At 46.1% G+C, this 22,696-nt stretch overlaps 1 protein-coding gene and 1 long non-coding RNA gene across 2 annotated transcripts; both read right to left on the bottom strand.

Annotated features, from left to right (window-relative positions):
• Window positions 1-10,222: 10,222 nt before the first annotated feature.
• dand5 (DAN domain family, member 5) lies at window positions 10,223-12,937 on the bottom strand. The gene is made up of 4 exons (XM_023791986.2): window positions 12,661-12,937; window positions 12,310-12,367; window positions 11,284-12,065; window positions 10,223-11,077 (listed from the first exon to the last, which is right to left on the bottom strand). The coding sequence occupies exons 3-4, from the start codon at window positions 11,758-11,760 to the stop codon at window positions 10,772-10,774; spliced, it is 783 nt and encodes a 260-aa protein (XP_023647754.1). The 5' UTR covers window positions 11,761-12,065; window positions 12,310-12,367; window positions 12,661-12,937; the 3' UTR covers window positions 10,223-10,771.
• A 7,268-nt stretch (window positions 12,938-20,205) lies between these two features.
• On the bottom strand, window positions 20,206-22,136 carry LOC111833590 (uncharacterized). Its single transcript, XR_002835794.2, has 2 exons — window positions 21,947-22,136; window positions 20,206-20,402 (listed from the first exon to the last, which is right to left on the bottom strand). It is a non-coding gene; the product is annotated as an uncharacterized lncRNA (long non-coding RNA).
• Window positions 22,137-22,696: the final 560 nt, after the last annotated feature.

Raw genomic sequence — 22,696 nt, forward strand, 5'->3', positions numbered from 1 at the left:
GCCTGTATGCGGCTGTCTCAGCAGCTCCGGAGGGCCGGCTTCTTCCTCTCTGTGACCGGAGCACCGGGCGTGACCCAATCTGAGGTCCGGGGCCGCGAACCCGGTGATACTGCGAGGGCCGCGAGCTCGGACCCTTGGCTGGGAGCCGCCGGCCAGTGAAAGTGCCCGTTAAGTCGCTAAATTAAATAATTAATCGAGTCATCTAGATGGGATGTTATGTAATGCGGTTAAATGCTTACAGAGACCCCCACCCCCCTCCCCCGGCGCTGCATCAGCTGTATGCAGATCAGGCAGGAAGATGACGCAAGCAGAAGGTGGGAACGGCCTGGATGCAGTCTGCAGTCCCCCGCGACGCCGGATCAGCAATACAGTGACGACGGGCGAAGGCGTGAGCGAAGGGGGCATGCAGGGCACAGCAAGGGGGCAGTGTTTCAGAGCATTTTGGGGGGGGGGGGGCACGGACAGCGAGGTCGGCAGCACTGATCCGGGAGCATTAAAGCGGCAGGGAGGCCCAACGTGGAGAGCAGGTGTGTGGACCCCACCTCCATAAAGGCCTCAGACAAGAGCGTAATGCACACACGCCCCCCCCCCAATCATGGCCATCCGCGTTCCTATAGTGACGGATGGCGCACCGCGGGAGCCACACCGGGGGGGCCACACCGGGGGGGCCCGTTCCAGAAGCTTCTGGGAGACGCACAAACGTGCACATTAGGGCAACACAAAGGAATGCTCTGTTTTCAGGATCCAAGATCCGGCAAGAGCGTTTAAAGGGGACCGGGGAAGATAAACAGGTGGGGGACTTAAGCTCCGTCACGCACCTGCTTGGCGGGGGGGAGGATAATGAAGGGGGGGGCGGGATAAAGGTGCAAGATGCAAAGGGGAATAAATAAATAAATAAATAAGAAACACAAGAGATCCCATCTGTTTTTTTTTTTTTTTTAGACTAAGAGTGGAAAAAAAAACTGGAAAAAGGCAGCAGCTTTTAAAAGGAGCAGCAGCAGCAACAACAACAACAGAGAAGGGGTCTGCATTCTGGGGGGGGGGGGGGGGGGGGCTGGGCGCGGGAGAGGAGCAAGAGGAGTCCATGTTGGCAGGGCCTGGTCCGTGCCGAGCTCTCAGGCGCCGTGAATGGAAATTGCTTCGCGTTTATCTTCAGTCCAGCTGAGCCTTCGTTCCTGCTATTATTTTGATGTGCCACCCCCCCCCCGTTCAGCCCCCCACCCCACAACCACCCACCCCCTCCCATCCTGGTTTTGGCTGTGCCAGTGTTCCTCTAATGGACACGCCAAACTCGTTACTCTAACACTGGGTGACAAGGGCACCTTGGTCTGCAGATGTTCGAGCCGATGACAGATGGCGTTGGCACAGCCGGGGGACGGTGGACGAGTCCGTGCCAGCTCTGTGCCACCTGCCCCCCCCCCCCCCCCAACCAGCACCCGCACCAGCACCAAACCCCCACGGCCGGCTCTGAGGACTCGGGGCCCAGGCGCTGTGCCCCTCTACCAGAGGCGCTCCATAGCGAGGATGCCATCCTGCGTTTCTTTTCACGGTCAAGCCGGACAAAGGGAACAAGACAAGATAGGAATTCCCATCCCGGCCGCCCGGACGCTCCTCACGCTGCTCACTCATTCTCGTTCCTGGGTTCCTGGATGTTCTTCACATTTGCCTGGCTGGTGCATTCAGATCGAGAGGCCATGCTTCACATCCCCATGCTTCTATCCTGCTCACTTAAAGCACATTTGGTGACATTGCACAGACACATCCTTCCTTCACCAATATCCCCCGCGAAGAAGATTGTGCTCATTTACATTATCCATCATCATCATTATCATCATCATCATCAATTTTGCATCATTTGTTTCAGCCCATGACATTATTGCACACAAATGTGCACACAGAAGCAACGTGGAAACTCTCAGTAGATATTCAAAGTCACCCGTTGCGTCAGTTTTCCGCTCGGAGCTTCTGCTGGACCAGGTCTTCAGAGCAGGTCGCCACAGCCTATACTGACCCTACAGATCGCTCTACAGCTGCTGCTTTCATTTACACAGATATGTCACAAAGTCCGACACTCACACCAGGGTGAGGCTGCAGGGAAATACATAAGAAAAGTAACTTTCGAGGACAAAACATTCCGGTGTATCAAAAAACATGAAATATTCATGTAATTCATGGCATAACAAAATATTCATGCATCCATCCTTCTTCCAGCCCCTTATCCTCAGGCTGGTCTGGAGACTAGAAGGTATTTTAATGGATTTCAGAACATGAAATGCGACTTTTTGTTCCAGCAGATGCATCATGTGATGCTCAAATGGTTCCTGTTTCAGCGAATAATCTGCGGTAAACAGGTAGCCGGTCGCCCATGGTGATGCCGCCATCGTCCCATTAATTTTCGCGGGAAATAACGATGGGCCATCCGACCGGCCAGCATGAATCGGAAACGCAGCAAGATAATTGCTCTCATCACAGTAGGCGGCCGGGCTGACAGCCCCTCATTCCAAGCTCCGAAAGGAAATGAGGAGGCCTTCCTCTGCGCGCTGCCCACGGCGGGGTGAAATCGCGACGCCTTTCTGGGCGGCGGACCACAGTGATGCAGATGCACCTGTGCTTGGCTGGTCGCAGTGCGAACCTGCGTCGCAGGACACAAACCTGTAAGCACCGGTGATAAATGATCGCAGAGGTTCTGGTGAAACCAGCTCGGTCACAAAGAGACAGGAAACGCATTTCGGAAAAAAAGAAAAAGCATCCCTGCGGAGGAAAGAAGGAGATTATGTCAGTCCAAACGATATTAATCATGCGCTTAAGGTGCTTCCGAGGTCACTCAGCACACAATTTAAACACAGGAATAGTTGTTGGCTGGCCAACGTTTTAACACTCCATCATATGCATATGTAGGAGAAACGTGTTAATTCGGTCTTTTATGGACGTAATAGAATGAATGGAAGGCAGCATTTAGATCCATTTACTAAAGCATAAATTAGATCTGTGTTTTAGATCTTTAGATTTTTAGGTGTTTTACCTGAGTATTTGTGTGAGTCTCCATGACTTTGACAGTCCCGAAAAAAAGGACGAATAAACCATCAGTATTTCATGTCCACTTTGAAAGATTTATGTGCAGCTGGCATACTGTATGTGTTGCATATAGTGGCTGAAGAGGAAAGAATCAGCATCTCAAAAAGCACAAAAGGTTACTCAGATTGAGAGGCAGGGGTGTCGTAAGGGGAGGGGGAGTTAGGATGATTTCAGGGGCCCCTGAGTGACAGGAGCCCTAAAAATTCTAAACATATAGTAATTGTACTGGGGTGCGTTGGGGCCCCATAGAATATGCTTTCATGGAGCTCGAAATCTTTGACGGTGCCCCCTGCCTAGAGGCCTAATCGACAGGAAGTGACATCAGAGGACCTCCTGCATAGCCGACCAGTGTGGGGTCACAGCAGACCACAACTGCAGGGCATTGTGGGAGGGGGCTCTGAGGATTCCAGTGCATGTCGGGGGCTCTGAGCTGGATTCTTAAAGACTCTTTATATCTCTGCCCTCCGGTCTCCACACTTATGCGACGCTAACGGGTCCCACAGAAGGAGGCCGGTGGACAGCGATACAGCGCCTCCCGTGGGCCCGCCGTATACCTGCAGCTGAGTGGCTATTTCCCGTGTGCATTCTCTCATCCAGCGGTTCCCCACTCCCGCTCTTCCTTTGCCAGAGCTTAATTACCTAAATGAAAGCAATTACAATTTCTAAGTGACATCACCTGCATCATCCAGGTTTTAATCAGACCATAAGTGGCGCACACTTATGTGAGAGGAGCAGAAGCCCAGCGCCCCCTGCAGGTCATCGGGGAACGGTGCGGTGGTATGCTACAGGTGGAAGGAGCCACGCAGGGTCCTGGGGTGGGGAAGACAGGCCAAACCCAGAGGTACCTCCACTAGCACAGGTCCCACGCTGTCATCTCAGCTTGTCACCTTGTCACTACATGCTGTGACATTTTACATATGCGACCTGCCTCTGGGCTCAAATGGCTCTGTGTCACTGAGGGAGGTAAGAAAGCAGGTGTTTGCGTTCAGCTCAGACTATAATTACTGAGTGACTAACAGGGAGGCGCCAAGCACACAATAAGATATTTTGCATTTCCAACCAGCAGCGGCCCTAAAACTGCATTCCCTCCACAAAATTGCTTGAGTGATGGTTCACAGATTTAGCCTTTTTTCAGTATCAATATACTGTACATATGATATGACGATATAAGTTAAAAGGATATACCTGTAATTTGAGTTTCAAAATGTAAATTCAGTTTTTAGAATTTGAACAACGTTTAGGTTAAGCTTGTAATTTAAAAAACATAATTAAAAATATATTTGTGTTTTAAGAATGGATTATTTTTTTCCAGCTACATTTTTGAACTGGAAAAATAGAACAACAGAAAACAGACGTAGAACGATACATTATTGTTACTGATGATTTAAATATATCATCACAATGACAGTAAAATGAGTAAAACCATGCTACTCTGGCCTGTATACCACAAAAAGAAAAAAAAAACCTTGCAGTTTTAATGGCAAGTAAATTATTTACCAATAAATCATGTAAGTTATAAAGAAATATTTTGAATTAAGTAGTTTTTACCAGAATGACTGTTCCCTTAGCAGATATCTGAAAATGTTGTGTGATATTAGATGTAGGCTTTCATATTTTATTAAATACACTACACATTATGTTAAAAGTACAGTAACCCATGAATGCTGGCAGATTAAATTATTAAACGACAACACATTCAAACTGAAAGCATTTATTTCCATTCCACTTTTATCTATATCACAGAACATTTATTGATTTAATTGTGCCATTTTTACTAGGCTTTAAATTATGAATTGTTTGTTAACAGGAAACACATGAACTCAGTTTTCTGTTTTAAAATATGATGGAAGTCACCTTAATGTATAACATACTGTCACCGTCCGGATCCCAAATTCAAAATGAGCAGTTTTTTTTTTTTCTGCAAGCAATCTCTTAGTCGTCACGATAAACATTTTAGCACAAAGAGCAGCTGTCTGATTTTTGTTTTTCTTACAATTCTAATTGTTTTCCTTAGTGAGAAAAGATTTTTGTGCTGGATAATAGTCTTTGTTGATTTGTTACTAAGGGGACGGTTTATCTAGCTTGGACGTTGAAAAGCGCCGCAACGTAATCGCCATTTTAGCGCTCAATGAGATTTATAAGTTACCGTTTCTAATCCACATCCCGTTTTAGCATTTTTTTCTGCAGTCTCAGATTGACGTCACTGATGGAGATGGTTGTCTATAGATATAACTGAATGTGCCCTTTCAATTCAGCCTATCCTGTTGAACAAAGATTGGCACAGAGAATTCCGGAAACTGGTGCCAAACTTGGACTGCGGCATTTCGCGCCGTGTTTATTTAGTAGCTAGCCGCTGATTTTGTTTTTTTTTTTTTTTTGCTTCCCAGTCATTTTTGTCATCGTCGTTCATTAATAGTTTTATCAATCGTCTCATTGCTTTGGTCGTGCATTTTAACATCACAGCTACGCGTGTTTGCAGGGCGAGGTGTTAGAATGCCAGAATGCAGGGAAGAGGGGCGCAGATGTGCTGGGGGGGCGGGGAGTACTGGCCATTATGTGATACTAACTTAGTCCCACCAACACACAGAGCTGTGCCTAAACAGGGACACTGTCTCTTTGCTACCTATGGGCCAAAATTCATACCTGCACTGTATTTACTTTACAGAAATGCAAAGATTCTCTTCTGAATTAGCTAACACATAGTTGAAACTGTTAAAATTCATAAATACAAATCCAAAATCAGATCTGTGTCAGGTGCAGACTAATTAAGATGATGCTTTAAAGAGTCACTTAGTAGCTACTTTAGTCCAGGAATCAATACGTCAAAACTACGGAGCACAGAACCACACATGGAACAGCAGTCACAGACTCCCAATAACCTCCTGTGAGTTCACATATCAACTGGGCCACTCTCTTAACCAGCAACCCCAGAAGAATAACCAGTAAAATAGCTGCTGAAGGAGAATTAAAGTATCTTTAAATGCCACTCTTTAAATTACAATTGCAGCGTTGCCACTTTGCCTGCCGAAATGTCACGGGCAGTGCTGAAGCAGACAGAACCCACAGCGACAAAAGATTAAGCGCAGATTTTAAGAAGACTTAGAAAAAAGGAAGGTTTAAATGTTTAATCGCGAGCCATATGGGGCAGCCTCATGATTAGGGGGTATTTTAACGTGTAACGTGTTTGTGCTCCTTGCCTTTCGCCCTCCAAACACCCTCCACCGAGCTACCCCCCCCCCCCCATCCCATGCTGTCCTATACCGGTAAGCAGACGTGGTGGACGCCCGGCTCAATTAGCGCCCCCACCCCCCTGTGGGACTGACCCACATAGAGCAGCAGGAAAGGCGGGCGCTGGGGGAGCGAGGGGGCGGCGTGGCGGATGGGGCGGAGTGCGGGTCGCTAAGGCGCGCGGAGCCGCGGCAGACGCGTGCGACAGACGCACGGCCAGCGCCAAGATCCCCGCTGGCTCCGCGCTTGCGCTAATCACCGCTCATTCAGGGGGACCCGTTACTCCCGGCGCCATTGTCCCCCCCCCAAAGCACAATAATTGCATTGTTGCTGTCATCGCCCGTGATTATTGTAATTACAAGAATTAAAACCAGCGTAATTATCATTACAATCATCGTCATTCACCCTGCACACCCTGGAAGGTAAAACATTACAAATTGTACTAATATGCTGTGTATCCCCCCCCCCACACACACACACACAAATTTCCGTCAAATAAATAAATAAATGAACAGAACGGCTGAGTGAACAGGCGTGCCGGCCTGCGTCTCTGGGCGTGCTCATTAGCGAGCTCGGCGCTACAGCGGTTCCCCCCCCCCCCTACCTATCTCTATTCCCCGACGCTGGCGCGGGGGCTGCCGGTGCCTCGGGCCCTGGCTTCTCCAGGAGGACCGATGCCAACGGTCACCAGCTGGCCCTGTGTGCCGACGCGCCGCCCCTGAAAGGTGCCCTATCGCTACGCCACAGCCCCCCGACCTCACGCTGGCATTTCAGCCTGAGAGCCTGGGGCGGAAGGTCCCTCTCCTACCCCGGCCACCTTCACCACTCCACACACTGTGCCCCCCACCCTCCCCCCACGGGGTCTTCAAATTAAATTATTATTATTGATTATTAATTGAGCAGTAAATGCATCACACCAACAGCTTAGCAAAACGTACTGCTCTGGATAGAATTAACAAGGCGCTCAACTGATTGACTGTTGCGTACGAGAGCTTCAGTGATTTCCCAGCACTGCTTGCAGTAAGGCAGACACATTAAACAGGATCCAGCAGGTCGGTGGCTACAGAAGTGTTTTGATTTTTGATTTGTTCGACTTAAATTGCGCCCATATGTTCTCCATCTTTCCGAAAAGGCGTGAGGCCTGCTTGCTCGCTTCCACTTCCATTTCAGCTGCTAACGAGCCTATTTGCCAGTGAATGACGGTGATTTGATCCCCGAAGTCCGCAGCTTGGCTCTGCGCTGCGTCTCGGCCAAACGGAGCCCCCTGCGCTGCCTCCCCCCAGCCATGGGAAAAGTGTGTCTTTAATGACGCTGGAGAACCCCAACCGGCTCCGCCACACAAAAGGGGTGACATCTGCCTCGCTGAGAGCCATGCTGAAGTCTGCCCTCGTCTGTTTCGTCACTCTCTTGTGCAAAGAAATACAGAATAAAAGAAGAGCTGAGAAAACACGAGCTGGGGGGGGGGGGGTGTTAAAAATGGGAAAGAGAAAAAATAAAGGCCCCTTTTCAGAAATGGGAATTAGGAATCGCGTCCGTCGCTTTAACATTATATTTTTGGGGGGCTTGGTGCCCTTTTAACGGGATTGGGCGTTAGTGTCTATGTCCAGCATCTGTCCTCATGGCTCGGGCTGTTTTTGCATCGCGGCAACGCGTGACACAGCGCGCGCTTATCGCGTGTCCGGACGGCCTCGGCTCGGCACAAAATTAACAATAAACGGTTAATTTCCAAACACTATAGTGTAATGATAACAAATTATAAACGCGTGCGAGCGTTTTATCGGCGGGCTTGTAGACGGCATATGTTTTAAAAAAAAAAAAAACTGGAAAAGCTCCGACTACATCCGGCCTGAGCCAATCATTACCTAATTAAATCAATGAGTTGTCTAATTAGTCAAGTTATAAGTGCCCTCATTGCTCTTGGACGGCCAGGTAAGTAAGGACAAACCCTGAGGGGTTACTGGTATCGCTTTCTGTGAGGCAGGTGTGCCTGATTGTATTTGAATCCGGCCTGCAGATGTGATGGAAATGTTTCTGCTAATTACAGCAGCAAGAGTATAGTCAAAAAGCACGTTTCTCTCCAGACCGGAATTAAAACAAAAAGAACGTAATTGCGTTCATCTGAGATCTGCGATTTGACTTCCAGCATTGGCTTTAATGCATAAACATGGTTGGACTGTGAGTCCTACACGAATTTAGGCGCCATGCTTTTGAATAGGCGCCAAGCCATGTTAAGGACCTTTCCTCATTAAGGGACAGCGACATATGGGACAAGTAATATTCTCTATTTTTAACTGCCAGGAAATTAATAAATCATACGTTCATAAAGCTAAAACACTAATGTGCTGCGGTGGTTTGTGAAGCAGCAGTTCCGCCGGACGGAAAAGGCGTTGTGGGGTCGTGAACAGCAGACAGCTCGAGCTCGGATGTGTACGATAAGGGCAACGATGCGCCGGAGAATTTAAATATTTGATTGTATCTATAGTAACATTTCATAATTCAAGAAACGAGACTCGGTTTTTATTATCCCAGCAAAGTATATATACAGGTGTGATGTAGAAATATTTGGATAACCGTGTAAAACTTTTACACTTACGACATAAAATTACACTTTCATGAAATATTAGTGCATGTTATATATAATCTGTAATTTTTTCCATAAACCCATAACCTCTTATCCAGTACATATACGGGAAATGTGTTCTGCAGCCATCTGTAGTTATTGCGTTTATTACTTTGTTTTATGGTAATCACGATGTATGAAGAGCCGTTAGAGGACATGGTTAATGGTATGTAGGAAATGCCCTGCTTTTTCCAGTGTGCGAGGGCTCCTGTGGTGGATTTTTCCCCCCCCCCCAAGTAATACTCAACGCTAAGGGGAAACATATTTTCAATAAAGCACCTGGACCGTTTATCCTGGAGGTTTTTCTGGAAGGGAGGGATTTATTAAAATGTGCCAAAAAACGTATTTTATTCAGCTTTTGCTGTACAGTGCCAGTAGTTCAATGTACTGTCCAGCAGGAATCTGTTCAGGAAATTCTACCTGTGTCCTTTGTTGATAGCTCAGGCACGTGGCATAGCGGAAAATGCATGCGAATTACCCCTGGCACATAGCCAGACTAACAGGTGGCACTTATTAGGTGTGTACAATACTAGACAAGTGCGAAACTGCTAAACACATTCATTTGTCAGTAGCTAGATGCATTAGCTTCATATTTAGCTTTGACTGCACTGCAGTCATGTCACAACAGATGCCAGGCTTCGGCTGGGTGCAGTGAAGGAGGTCTAGTAATTATATTCAGGTGCTTGGCCTGCGCATATGCAACATGAACTGTAAAATGCGAAGTGTATATTTCGGTAATTGAGTCTTTTGCGCCTCTGCATGAAGGGTTACGGTGGTGTATAGGTTTATACATTGCCGCATACCTTAATCTGCACACGTTTGCGAGAGGTTACATTCTACCTGCGATGACTCATGCGTTTCATAGTTAGCTCGAAAACTGCGGCCCGCACTGGCAGCCAGATGGAGTGGGCGTCGCAGGAAGCGCTGCCAAGCTGGTAGCATTAGCGGCTAGCTAATGGCAACTGTAATCTGCGTCCGCATTAGGGCAGCAATTTATCTAGGAAACATACTCACCTCCAACTTCCACAGCCAGGAGAATCCCGACAAAAAAATGATGATTATGTGGCGTAGCAGAAGCCAGAATCTTGGCAGCTCCCAAATGACTCATATAGTTGGACAGTTATAGTTGTTTTTTTCCCCTGCTGACCTTTATCTTTTTCGTAAGAGAACAGTATTTGTTCTGGCCTGCCAACTGGCTTTCCTGCAGTAATATGGATACTATAGGTCTCAATGACTTTGCATTATCCACCGTGGCTTCTGCAGGCTGTTTTCTGTCTTGTTGAAATGAGAACAGAAGCATTCTCTTGGATAAAGGATATTTTATTGCTCAAATGCACAGCAGCATCTGCCTTTGTCAGAAAAGGGCCAACAGGAAGAGGCCAGTTTTGAATCAGATATATAATTCGCAATTACTTACATTGTCTGACAACAATGACAGCGGTACATCAATATAAGATGGAAAATATTAAATTGAGCAAGAGATAAAGTACTGCAGCTGTTCTGGGCAGTGCTTGCAGGTTGTGGTGTGCCTTTTTGTTAATGACGGAAAGACAGGTTTTAATTATCTCCACATTGGACATTGTACAACATACCATCCAATTTGGATGACACTACATTTACAGTATGGGCCAGGCCACTTGTTATCAGAGTTTAACGAAGAATCTAATGAGCCAAATATTTTGGGTCACGTGTCTGCGAACATTTAAAATGGCAGCGTTTTGCTTCCATGTCTTCTGGCGTTTACATTTCTTACTGATAATGCACGTTTATCAGGTGTCTGCACTGGGAGTGGGTCCAATTTTTTGTAAGCCACCATTATTAAGAGAAATCCCTTTTCATTCAGAAATGTCAGTGTTTCAGGTATGGGATCGCCATCCCCTCTGCGGGACCTTCCTCCAGACCTGTTTCGCACGTGCACTCCTCCACGATCATCACGCGCCTCTGGCGCTCCCGCGTCGTTCCTCGGCAACGCAGCGGCACCGTCACGTAGCGGGAGCGCGAAGGGGAGCACCGGGAGCATGGAGAGGCGCGCTGATTTCCGCCGGGCGCAGCTCCAGCGGACTCCCCGCCAGGCGGAATATACAACGAGCTGCACTGGCCAAAGCACAATTTATTGTGCACTGTCACAGTCTCACAACCTGCCTCTGTCACCCGCTGTGCAGAAGAAAAATGTCACGTTAATTATCCCAACTTAATTAAACCCTTTTTGGTTAATTAAATCGAAAACAGCCGCAAAGCAACAACGGCAACAATATAAATAATAGCAACACCAAATCCATATTTGTAATCTTCCATCTTGTACACTTTATAGCGTTGATTAATAATAATTAACATAATAATACTGAATGTGTCTAGCTTACCTGGAGAAAAGGAACAGCGGCGCAGTTTTGTTTGGAGATGTCCTTCAGGTTAACGGGCAATGCCAGCCCTTCCTTGCCTTGGCTGCTTTTCTCCATCGCTCTTTGCCACATCGCCAGTCCTTGTCTCCTCTTACTCTCCACGTCGATGATGTCCCCATGGCGCTTAGGCAGTGCCGAAAGCAGAGTCCCCTTTCCGGAAGGAACGGGACCGGGGCGCCCCAGAGCCAAAAAGGCCGGTAAAGGACTTCTCGGCTTCGGGCCACGTCTGATGTTGGTTGCCCTGAATAGGCTGGCCGGCCGAAGAAAATGGGGGCTAATTTTGACAACCTTAACTATACCTCGAAAGGGCTCGTCTGCTTCGCTGCCGGACGCTTCCAAGTCTTTTGCTTTATTTATAAACTTCTCGATTGCGTTTTGTGGAAAGCCATGGATAACGGCGCTCAGCGTTATTAAAAAATAAAAATGAACTGAGATCATTTTGCAAATCAGAAAAATATTAACCCCAGTAAGTACTATGCCACCTATTTTAGTATACAGTATTCGTTATACAGCTGACTGTAAGTCTTCCGAGACTAATAGCTTGAATTTCTTATTTTAAAGAATATAATTTAATTACAAAAATATTTTTGCGGTCCAAGGTTCCGTGCGGTGACCTTGCTGTCGGTAGTACGAGAAGCTGTTTTACCTGGAATCCTTTTATACTAGATATCGATAGTAATTGGAAGGTCTCCGTAAGGGAGGGTGCCAGTATTCCCATACCAACAGCCGGACACACCTCGCACCTGGGGAAAAATCAGCATTAAAGGGGCACGTTTATGACAGGTGAATTTTAGAAGGCTGGTGACAAGCCTTAGCGCAGATACGGTACTGTCGACAACACCCTAATGTGTATTGTGCCCAGATCAAAGATGTACGCAATCGGACGCAGCCCGTGCGAAAATAGAACAAAAAATGAAACATGCTGATTAGTGTCGTTATAAAACAACGTGCGACTTTTGTACTGTCCTGTTGGTTTTATCCACTCACCATTTGTAAGCCGCTGTATGACTTCTTCCTTGTGGCTGTTGAGTGCTTTTCTTTAGGCCTTAAAATTTAAAATAATGCGTTTAATTTAATGGTAATTTGGCTTCAGTTTAAAAATATTACATTTAACAAAGAACCTCTCCAGTTAACAAGTCATCATGCTTCTGAGCAGGTAGCAGATAATATACAAAAATAATTACAATAAAGTCCTATTTAAATTACAATAGCAAACATTTGACATGGCCGCATGTGTTTTTCTGTAACCTCCATGGTTCATCAGCTGGTTACGCGATTTCCCATCGTGAGAGTGGTGCTAATTAGCCCTTAACCTCGACATCTTCAGCCGGTCCCTACCTGCGCCTGTGTCACTTTCCCAGGGTCAGGGTATATGTCCCCACACCTGGCCCAAGGCAGCTGTCAGCATCACCTCTGTGCGAGTTTCTCCTGCTGCCTTTCACAGGACACCTGCGAACCGTGGGCTGCTGGTGCTGACGAGGGCACCGCCGTCCCCGGCTCGGTCACACATCCTGCACCGAGATAAGCCACCTCATTCACGCCGCTTCCCAGGGCGTCCCGGGGGCTGCCCGGTCGCGGTTCCCAGCAGGAGTGCCCTCGCTCGCCACCTCCTAAAATGAAATTACAAACTGCAGCTTCTCCCTGTCCAGGAAATACCAAATTTAATGGTGCGTTTTGAAGGACACCTCTAGTTCCCATAATACCAATAATGAACCAGTAACCAGAGCCAGGGATTGATTTGACAGTTCTCCAAGACCTCAGCCTAATTGCCCAAGACTACTTAAAATCCTTCATTAGAAAAACACATATAACACTCGTAACTAAGCAACTAAGAAGAATACTTTAGTTTGATTGCTTAAACCAATCTTGATGTCTTAAGTGTTGAAGACATATACCTCTTCCTTGCATCTCTATTACATCTGATCATGTAATATATAGCTATCAAGTCGTGTTTTTTTGCACTTTTGCTGCTTTTGGGTCTTACTAGTTCTTTATCTCTTTGTCATTTAATTTCAAGGGCACCTGGTCTGAATTTTATGAAATTACTCCTCTGCAAAGTATCACATTCCCAGGTGGATGCATTAAAGTTAAATACATAATTAGATGTGATTAATAACACAGCATGTCAGTCAGAAATGCAATCAAAGTTCTTGCAGCCTGACTGTTCACTTCTGGTTTTTAGTATAACAAACTGTTTTTTTTTTTTTTAAATAAAAAAAAAACAAGAATCACTCAGATATTTTGATAATTTTCTTACAAAAGACAGAACTGAATGAATGTTAAAGAGAGACTGAGAGTTTGTTTGAGGGTGACACTTCGGGTGGCACTGCTGATGCCTGACATCTTTCGGGTGTGTCTTTGAACCTAGACCCCGCGCTGCATGCGCTCCTCTTCATGCTCTTCATGCTCTCCCCTTTGGTGATTATTGTTGCCGCCTGGATACTCTGGTCTCCTTCCAAATCGTGTACTTCAGGCAAATTCACGTGTCTGTGTGAGTGAGTTACAATGAACTGGCACCGTGTCAAGAACTTATGCTTATGCAGGGAGGTGTGCGACTCTGTGGGTTAGAGCTCTGCTCCGCTGCTCGGAAGGTCATTAGTTCAAGTCCTGCGGTCGGCAGTGTGGCGCCACCTTTGGGCCCTTGGGCGGGGCCCCTAACCCCCACTGTTCCAGGGTGCTGGATTCTGGCTGGCTATGTGCTCTGACCTAAAGCTTCTCTCTCACCCAAGCATGTATGTCTTATGGAGAGCAATATGTGAAAACTACCCACTCTCCCTTGATGGATGAATTGAGTATCATTATTTTATTCTGTATGATCCGCTCTCAGTCTAAGTGGTCAATGAAAATGGGCCATAAACACAGACCGTACATATGGCGACTGTTAAGTTACATAATTCACTTTGGACAAAAGCATTTCATAAGCAGCTAACTAGAGAAAAAACAGTGTGGTCTGTTCTTTAAATGAGGTCCATATGAATTCACCGGCAGAAGTAAGGTATCAGCACTGTGAGAACAGAAAATGCACGACACAGTGAAGAGCGGATTAAATCTATACAGGGGCTTTTATACCTTTCATTAGGAAGTGTTAATTGATCTGGTGGGGTTTTAATCAGCTTCATAATTAAACTTCATTTCCTCATGATAAATTTAGCCTGTACTTTAATCACCTTTATTTGAATTAAGTAGAGGCACTTAAATGTTTTTATGTCTCTATCCAGAGCTAGAGATGTTTAAGGTTACATGAAGTCCCCATAAAGTTCTGTTAGACTTCTGCTGGTTTTTCTGGTGGTGTATTTTACAGAGCAGGACACATTTCTGCATTATATTAGTGGCCAGTTTATTGCTTCAGGAAATCATTTGACTACGATGTTTGATCTTTTGAACGTGGTGTGATTGTTGGTGCCAGACGTGAGGGTTGCAGCATCTTGGAAACAGACACCATCCTGGGATTTTCACACACTACGGTGTCTAGAGTTTACAGAGAACGGTGTGATGAACAAGAAAACATCCAGTCACTGACATTTCTATGGCCAAAAGGACGTTGTTAATGAAAATACTAGGCGAGACAGTAGCTTACATCTCCAGGTTGCTGGTTTGAATCCCACCTCCGCTCCTGCCTGTTCTGCTTGTGTCATGTGTCTTTCTTCTCGCTGCCCAAAGACATGCAATTAAACTATCTGGTGTCTCTAAATTACCCACAATGCATGACTGTGTGTATATAAGTTCACGCACAGGACGTAATCAGTGATGTTCTGGCCAGGATTTAAAACAAATGAAACTGTGCTTTATTTTAGATTTACATGTGTTCATTGGAATAATTTAGTTTTCTGCAGGGTCAGCTATTTATCCAGTGCCCCAGAGCATTTTTTTTCTTTGGGGGGGGGGGTTAAGGGCCTTGCTCGAGGGCCCAACAGACATGTAACTATCCTGCTGACAAAGGAATTCAATCCGACGACCTTCTGATTACAAGTACAGAGGGCTAACCCACGGAGCTACACACTGCCCCCTGTGTCCCTCAACCTTGTGCTCTTAACTGCCTGAAATAGGCTCACATCCCCCCCATGACCCTGATGAGTGCTTGGAGGATTTTACACTTTTGATACTTTTACTCAGCAGATACTTTTGTCTAAAGTGATGTGTAAGTGAGAAATGCATGAGGTCAGAGAAGAGAGTCAGTTACAGTCTCTGGAGCAGCCGGGGTTAAGGCCTTGATCAATGGCCCAGTGGCGATATGACTACTCTGCCAGCTACGGGAGTTGAACCCACAACCTTCCAGAATCCTAACTCATTATGATAAATACTGGATTAATTGTTATACAGTCATTTGAAAACTTCTAAAAATGCTACATCTGCTTAAGTGTGTGTATGTCTATAGACTGGGACATAACTAAAATAACATTAAGTCTTTGACAGCATCATGGATTTTTTATACTGTATATATGTTTCATGATTCATTTGAAGAGAACTAGTCAAGGCTTATTTTTCCAATTTTTTTTATTGCTGAAAATAAATGATTTTCAGATGAAACACAATAAATCAACAAACTGCATAATGTCAATAAATCCAGTTAATCATCCAAGCAAAGAGTAACCAGTAATGTTTTTGAGGTTGTATCAAAAACCACAAAACCAAAGGCCAATCTAGCATACAATCATACACATACATCCCCAGGAAAGACCTTGCAGGCCCACATGGTATTTAAATAATTCCCCCATTAGTAACCCCCCTAGCTGCAAAGTTTATGCCTCTTGACATGTAATGTGTAAACTGGTGTAATTGACCACAGTCTCCGTGTACCGTCTGCAGGCAAAACAGCTGGGAGCTTGCTGTTGCTTTTTACGCATCTGTTCCTGTGTGTGTGTGCGTGTGTGTGTGTGTGTGTGTGTGGCACCTGCGTAGGTTCCCTCTTACTCCTGAGAGCTTCCCTGGATAAATCATGTTAGCAGAGGCACAGATGTGAGAGCGACGGACCTGGGCTCATCAGTACTCAAGGTCCACTGGGACGCAGATGAACTATGAGTAATTAAATGTTTGCACTGGCTGACGGCTTTATGCTTGATGGGCTGTGTGCTGTTTATACAAGCTGCTGAGGGAGCGAGGGATTTACATAAACACTCCTGCCGTGCAACACCTTTGAACTTTTAAACAAATTAGTATTTTTATTGAATAGAGTATTTTTATAAGCTAACGAAGCATGTAGTTATTGTTAAATGGCATTAACCCTTTTACTGTTTGTTCCCACCTATAAAACTATATGCAAACATTGCGTTTAAAAATTGCTCCCACTTCCAAAGATGTATAAAGTCAGTGGGTCACATGATCAGTATTACTGTTTCCCATTGGTTATCAGAGCTACCTGGAGACTAACCCTCTCCCCACACACCTTGCTGTTGCTTTTCTCACATGCTGATCAAACACAAAGTTCTTGCCCAATCAAACGCTGCTGTCTGTGACATCACAGGACTATAAAGCACTCAGGGTGGCCAACCATCCCAGTACGAGTATAACCAAGACATGACCGTAAAATCTGCCTGGCAACAGTAACTGACCTTTTCCTTAGTATTGGGACTCACTGTGAGTATCTGGCATCTGAAATATAAAAATCTATAAATCACTGTGTTGTATTTCCATGCAAATATTTAATTTTTTTATTTCAGAAGACATTTAACATCGAACATATTTCTGAAAAAATAAATGGTAACATTTTACATTAACTACACTTTCATAATGCCTTTATAATCCATTTATAAAACATTCATTGCAGCTTCATAATGCATTTATTACATTAATATATATTACAGCTGTTATGGTGTGTTAAACCAAAACAGCGAATACAGCAGCAGATGCAAATATGATTATGATTGAGTTAGTCTTTCTGTTTTTCCTGTCGTCATTTTTATGCCCTGCACAGTATGGAGAAGGCAAAAGTAAGACGTGCTGGGAGGCCTAATGCTGCCCAGACAGACCTCCGCCGGGGAGGCCTAATGCTGCCCGGACAGACCTCCGCCGGGGAGGCCTAACGCTGCTCAGACAGACCTCCGCCGGGGAGGCCTAACGCTGCTCAGACAGACCTCCACCGGGGAGGTCTAACGCTGCCCGGACAGACCTCCGCCAGGGAGGCCTAACGCTGCCCGGACAGACCTCCGCCGGGGAGGCCTAACGCTGCCCGGACAGACCTCAGCAGAGTGAATCCTGAACATGCTGCAGTGCTCATTGGGGGAGACCCTGAAGCAGATCTGGGTCTGGAACCCAATCACTGATGGTGCACCTGGAATTACGCAGGGGCATGATCCCTGCAGCTGCGTCGCGTGGACTGACTGACTTCCTTACTGTTACTTTGAGGATGTGCACCCTTTGGTACATCCTTGAATGAAAGGCGTGGTGAGGCAGCAGGTAACACTGTCACATTACACAGCAAAGGTCAGGGATCCAGGGCTGGACGGCACATTCGCTGTGTATACTTATAGCATATAGCAATTTTATACAATAATATTTTATTATAAAACACTGTTTTTCAACATTAATTGTGTTAAAAGGATGTTCGGGTAATAATGTTATTGTGCAGAAATTGACAGAACCTTTGTCAGAATGTAAAATCTGGAAATAACGGTCCATTAACGTTACAGTAAGAATGTTCTCTGCCAGCTTTGATCAGCCCTTCACATAAAGTTGACGGAAATTCTGGGAACGTTCCCTGTTAGCTGGGCCCGAGTCTGCCCTGTAGAGAAGGTCTGTTAGATTCTAAAGTTATAACGTCATGGTGACATACAGGTCGCTTCGTGCCGAGCTGCACAGACGGCAAACCCGGCTCCAGCAGCACCCAGAACCAGCACCTGGTCCAGTGGTACATCCAGCACAGGTTAGCAGGGCAATCAGCTTCGGAGATGGCAATGTGATAATCACAACGATTACACTGTAGGCCGCGGCTCTCGCGGTGCTGCCGACGTCTACCTCTCAAGCTGTGTGGTGTGACGGATATAGAGGCGGCTCCTGTTTTGTTTATATACGGACCAGGCAGGCGCAGGTGGGGCTGCAATCATGCCGGTCAGTCAGAGTAATTGGGAGTGTAATGGGCTTCGCAGTAAGGCATGCAAATCTCCTAATGCATTCATTTGCGCGAAATAAAGGTGTCGGCGCACACGGGACCTGGAGATTAGCGCGGCTCTGATCATCTTCATAGTGTCATTAGATCCGTTCAGTCTCCCGCTCTAAATGGAGAGAGTTTATGCGTGTGAGATACGCTGTAATTAATGGGAGCCCAGATAAACAGCCAGCCTCTTCGCAGATGCTCCTATTAAGGCTGACCCAAATAGCGGCCGGCGATCGCTCCACTCCTCCATTGAAGCGGCGGCATATTAACCGCGGCCGCCAAGATGATGTATGTATATGCATGCGGCAGCGGGGGCAGCGGGGGCCACGAAGCGCTGCGGTGCCAGCGTCCCTCCCCCCCTACACCTGGACCTCAGAGGTCCCAGGTCCCCGTTCAGTTACACGACCACCTGTCGCCACGGAGTATCGGCTGGGGATTCTGTTCGCTGCCCCCAGCCTCTCATTTTAACTTGGTCCTTATCGTCATTGGTGCCAAGGCTCAGTTCTGCACTCAAGCAGCAAAGTTAACTAGACATTTGATTGATTTGGCAGATGCTTTTATCCAAAGTCACGTACCTTTTTTTGAGAAAGTGGGGTCAGACGGATCCTAGAGCAACCATTTTGGATAAGAATGTCAAAGCAGACATGACAAAGACATCATTAGATCCAGTCACACACACTCACTAAACTGCATGTGATCATGCAAACTCCATGCACATGGCACTGGGAATGGAACCCACAATCCTGGAAGTGCAAGACAACAGTGCAACCCACTAAGCCAGCATACGTTAAGTGTCTATGCAATTTACTGGTACTTAAACATGTCTCTTAAATTTGAGTCTCCATGCTACTGACCCCAGAGTTTTACCGTAAATATCAGTGTATGGTGGCACGTCTCATGACTCACATCGCCGCCTTCAGGCAGCTCAATGTCCGCCGCTAGACAATAGCCACGGCGCTAATGGAAATTAATTTGGGAGCCCACAGGAGCATGACCTTGTAGGACGGCAGCTTTGCACCCCTGCTGCGGGCACACGACCTGCCAGCCGCCGGCATTGTGCGACAGATGAACTGGCCCGCGGATGCGTGGGGGGAGCCGGGGGGGGGGCTCCAGGCATGACTCAAGTCCCACCTTTCTTACAGATCCTTAAAGCGGGCCTCCGTCACCTGACTCTGCCCCGGGTTCCTCTGACACAGCTGGGGCACACAGCTGGAATCCACTGTGTAGCAGGTGGGAGAGGCGGGTAGAAATGGCGGGAGATGGACGGGCAAGAGCAGGAAAACCTGGGAGAGGGGCAACTAACATAGAAAAATACCGAAGAGCTCAACGAAGCAGAAGTAGATTCTGTTTCTAGTAACGCTGCCTTATTAATAGTTATGGCAGTGTATATGTACTTTGCTGTGATATCTGATGCTGTGTTTCCTGACAGAATACTCTAAACGGGTGTTTTGGCACAACGGTAGCAGGACATGGGAGCTGTACTTCTCAGAGTGCCCTGCAGGGGGTGCTCTGCCTCCACTAGAGTCCCCCTCATGACAAAACACATTAAGAAAATGCAAAAAGACAAAAACATTTAGCAAAAGATAAAATACTCGGTTTTGTATTGTTTTAACACAAACCCCACATGCCCTGAGATGGAAGGAGGGATCAAATCCATAGCCCTTGAGGTGTGAGATCTACCTCGCTACCATAAGGATGTACACGTCATTCAGGTTGCCCTCTGGGTAATGACAGAAGTTTCCCAAGCAGGGCGCCTTTAAGAAATAAAAAGTGTGCTCAAATAAAACCAGCAATTACTCTTATATTGTTTTAATAGCCTGTTTCCCCCTTGAACGTCTTCGTGCTGTGAACCTGTAGGCCTGTATGAGTCCAGTGCGCTCAGAGTTGGGTCTGCAGGACGTTTAGGGTGAGCAGGCTGGAGAAGTCACGCTCACAAGCGAGTACTGGGTCCAAACCAGCTTCCGCAGTCTCGCTGCTTCGGCAATGTTCCCTGGCCCAGAAAGAAAATTAGCTATTTTTTCTAGCGCATTGAAGAATGAGACTGAGTAGACTAGGTTAGGTGGCTTAGAAGGTCTGTATTTGCAGCATATCCCTAATTACAGCAGATCACTGAGCGCCATTCAATTGCCCCCCAGTGACCAAAGTTAATATGGTGATTAATGTCAGTCATTCTGTTGCTGTTTGTTTGGTTTTTGTTAGCAGGCTCCTCCTCCTGTCTGTGATGTCACATGTGTGCCAGAGGTTTGACACTGTCAGGTCCAGAAAGTAAAAATCCGGACCAAGATTTTGTTTCAACCAGCCAGTTGAGTGGTCTGTTTATATACACAACTGGTTGGCTGAAACAAAATCCTGGTTTGGATTTTACCATTTTCTCACCTACTAGCCCATCCTGGAAATGCAATGCCCTGAGCAGGAGCTGCTGTGATCCTATGCATTGTGCCATTAATGGTGGGTGTAGTGTATTTACTTTGTCTCTACACTCAACAGCAAATTTCAGTCACAGAATCACCGTCCTAAAAAATAAAACACTACTATTTGCACGTTTTTCAAAAATATTTAAAAAGCAGCTGAACCTGTAATAAGACAGAAGAGTCAAAACAAGATGAGGGGTAAACATGACCCCGCCGGTTTGGGAGAGGTCATGTGACAAGCCTCTTTGCCTCAAGCCAGTATCCAAAAATATAAGTGTCTTCTTTTCACCCCTGGGCCCCCGCCAGACCAGACCACATGCCCAGCCCTTGTGTCCCAACTCCTGTCTTGTTTTTCTTGGCTGTTCCTCCCCCCTCCCCCCTCCCCACCCTTACTATAGCCAAACTGGCTTTTTTGGTTAATCCCGCTCCCCTAGTTTTTCGAAGGCCCTGTTTCCTCCTCCTATTCTGGGAATCCATTCTCTTTGGTGCCCCAAACAAATCATTTATGAGAACTCTCTCCAAGAAGGCGAAAGATCTCCCTCCAAGTGCCGAGCAGTATCCCAGCCAAAATTTCACCTCCAAGTTGGTCTTCAGGTTCACCTGAGGCACCCGACGGGGAAAATGGGCATATGTTGGGACAGGGGGGGTGGGGGGCTTACACCGTGGCTGCCCCATTGTCTGGGCTCGCGGAGAAGCAGTGGTGGACAGTCTCCGCACGCACATCACACACTCCTGCAGGGTCACTGGGCTACGGCCAGACACACATATAAAGACCTGCCACTCCTCAGCTCAAACACGACGTCTGGAGCACAAGCTGAGGGCATGTTAAACTGCAACCTTAACGCACAATATTACAAGACGCAAAGTATAACTGAAAACAGACAACACAATATTTCCAGGCAACAGGAAATTATTTATATAAGGTTAGTATAGATAATATATATATATTTAATATATAAACATACATACAAAAATTCTGATACAAGACACTGCGTGCACCTTAAATACTGTGTTGCTATGTGCAAGTTACTTTCGTTATTACATTTGTCTTGTACAGATAATAATCAGGTCATGTGCTCCCGAACAAATAGTGGAAGAACCATTTGCAAACACAGGTACATACCTTTACACGAAATGCACACATGCAGCCATGTCCGATCCCTTGTCATGATCTTAGTATAAACTGCGGTATTTGTGTTAAGGAAGAAGAGGGTGCTGTAAATGTGGCATGTGACAGGCAAAATGAGGAAAGGTTGCGGCACGGAATTAACACGCTGCAAAAGGTGGATATGGGAGCAGTCACTCAAATTGAACGTTGGTACCTGATACAAAGCCTGCGCAGCCAGCTAGTTAACGCTAATGTGTCGATGCGTCACACTTTAATTGATCATTTACACTAGTAATTATGAACATGCATTCCCCTTTGAATAGACTAACAAACATATCCGAAATCTTAAAGGGATCATTATTATTTATTTAATTGACACTAAATGACTATCGGTAAGAGTTAAATTTCCCTGTAATTCAATTACAGTTCCTTTTTATAAAAAATGTTTGATTATATGGATCAAAGGCTGGGGAATATTTACTTTTAATTAATGGCAGCTGCTGATAAGGTTTTCGGTCCCCCTGCCATTACCTACCGCGACGTCACACGTACCCCTCTCTCGCGCGTTCATTCTCTCTTAATCACTAGCTCGTGCCTGTAAATTAAATTAATATACACTAATACTAATGCTAGTAATTATCTAGATTTATATGGTTTGTGACAGCAAGACAAAAAATCAACTTAAAACGACTGGACCATCTACCCCAACCATCTCCCATCCATTGTCCAAGCGGCTGTATCACAAAGTGAGATTTGTTGGTTAGC

Source organism: Paramormyrops kingsleyae, chromosome 5 (genome assembly GCF_048594095.1).
Source record: "Paramormyrops kingsleyae isolate MSU_618 chromosome 5, PKINGS_0.4, whole genome shotgun sequence".
Taxonomy (NCBI): Eukaryota; Metazoa; Chordata; class Actinopteri; order Osteoglossiformes; family Mormyridae; genus Paramormyrops; species Paramormyrops kingsleyae.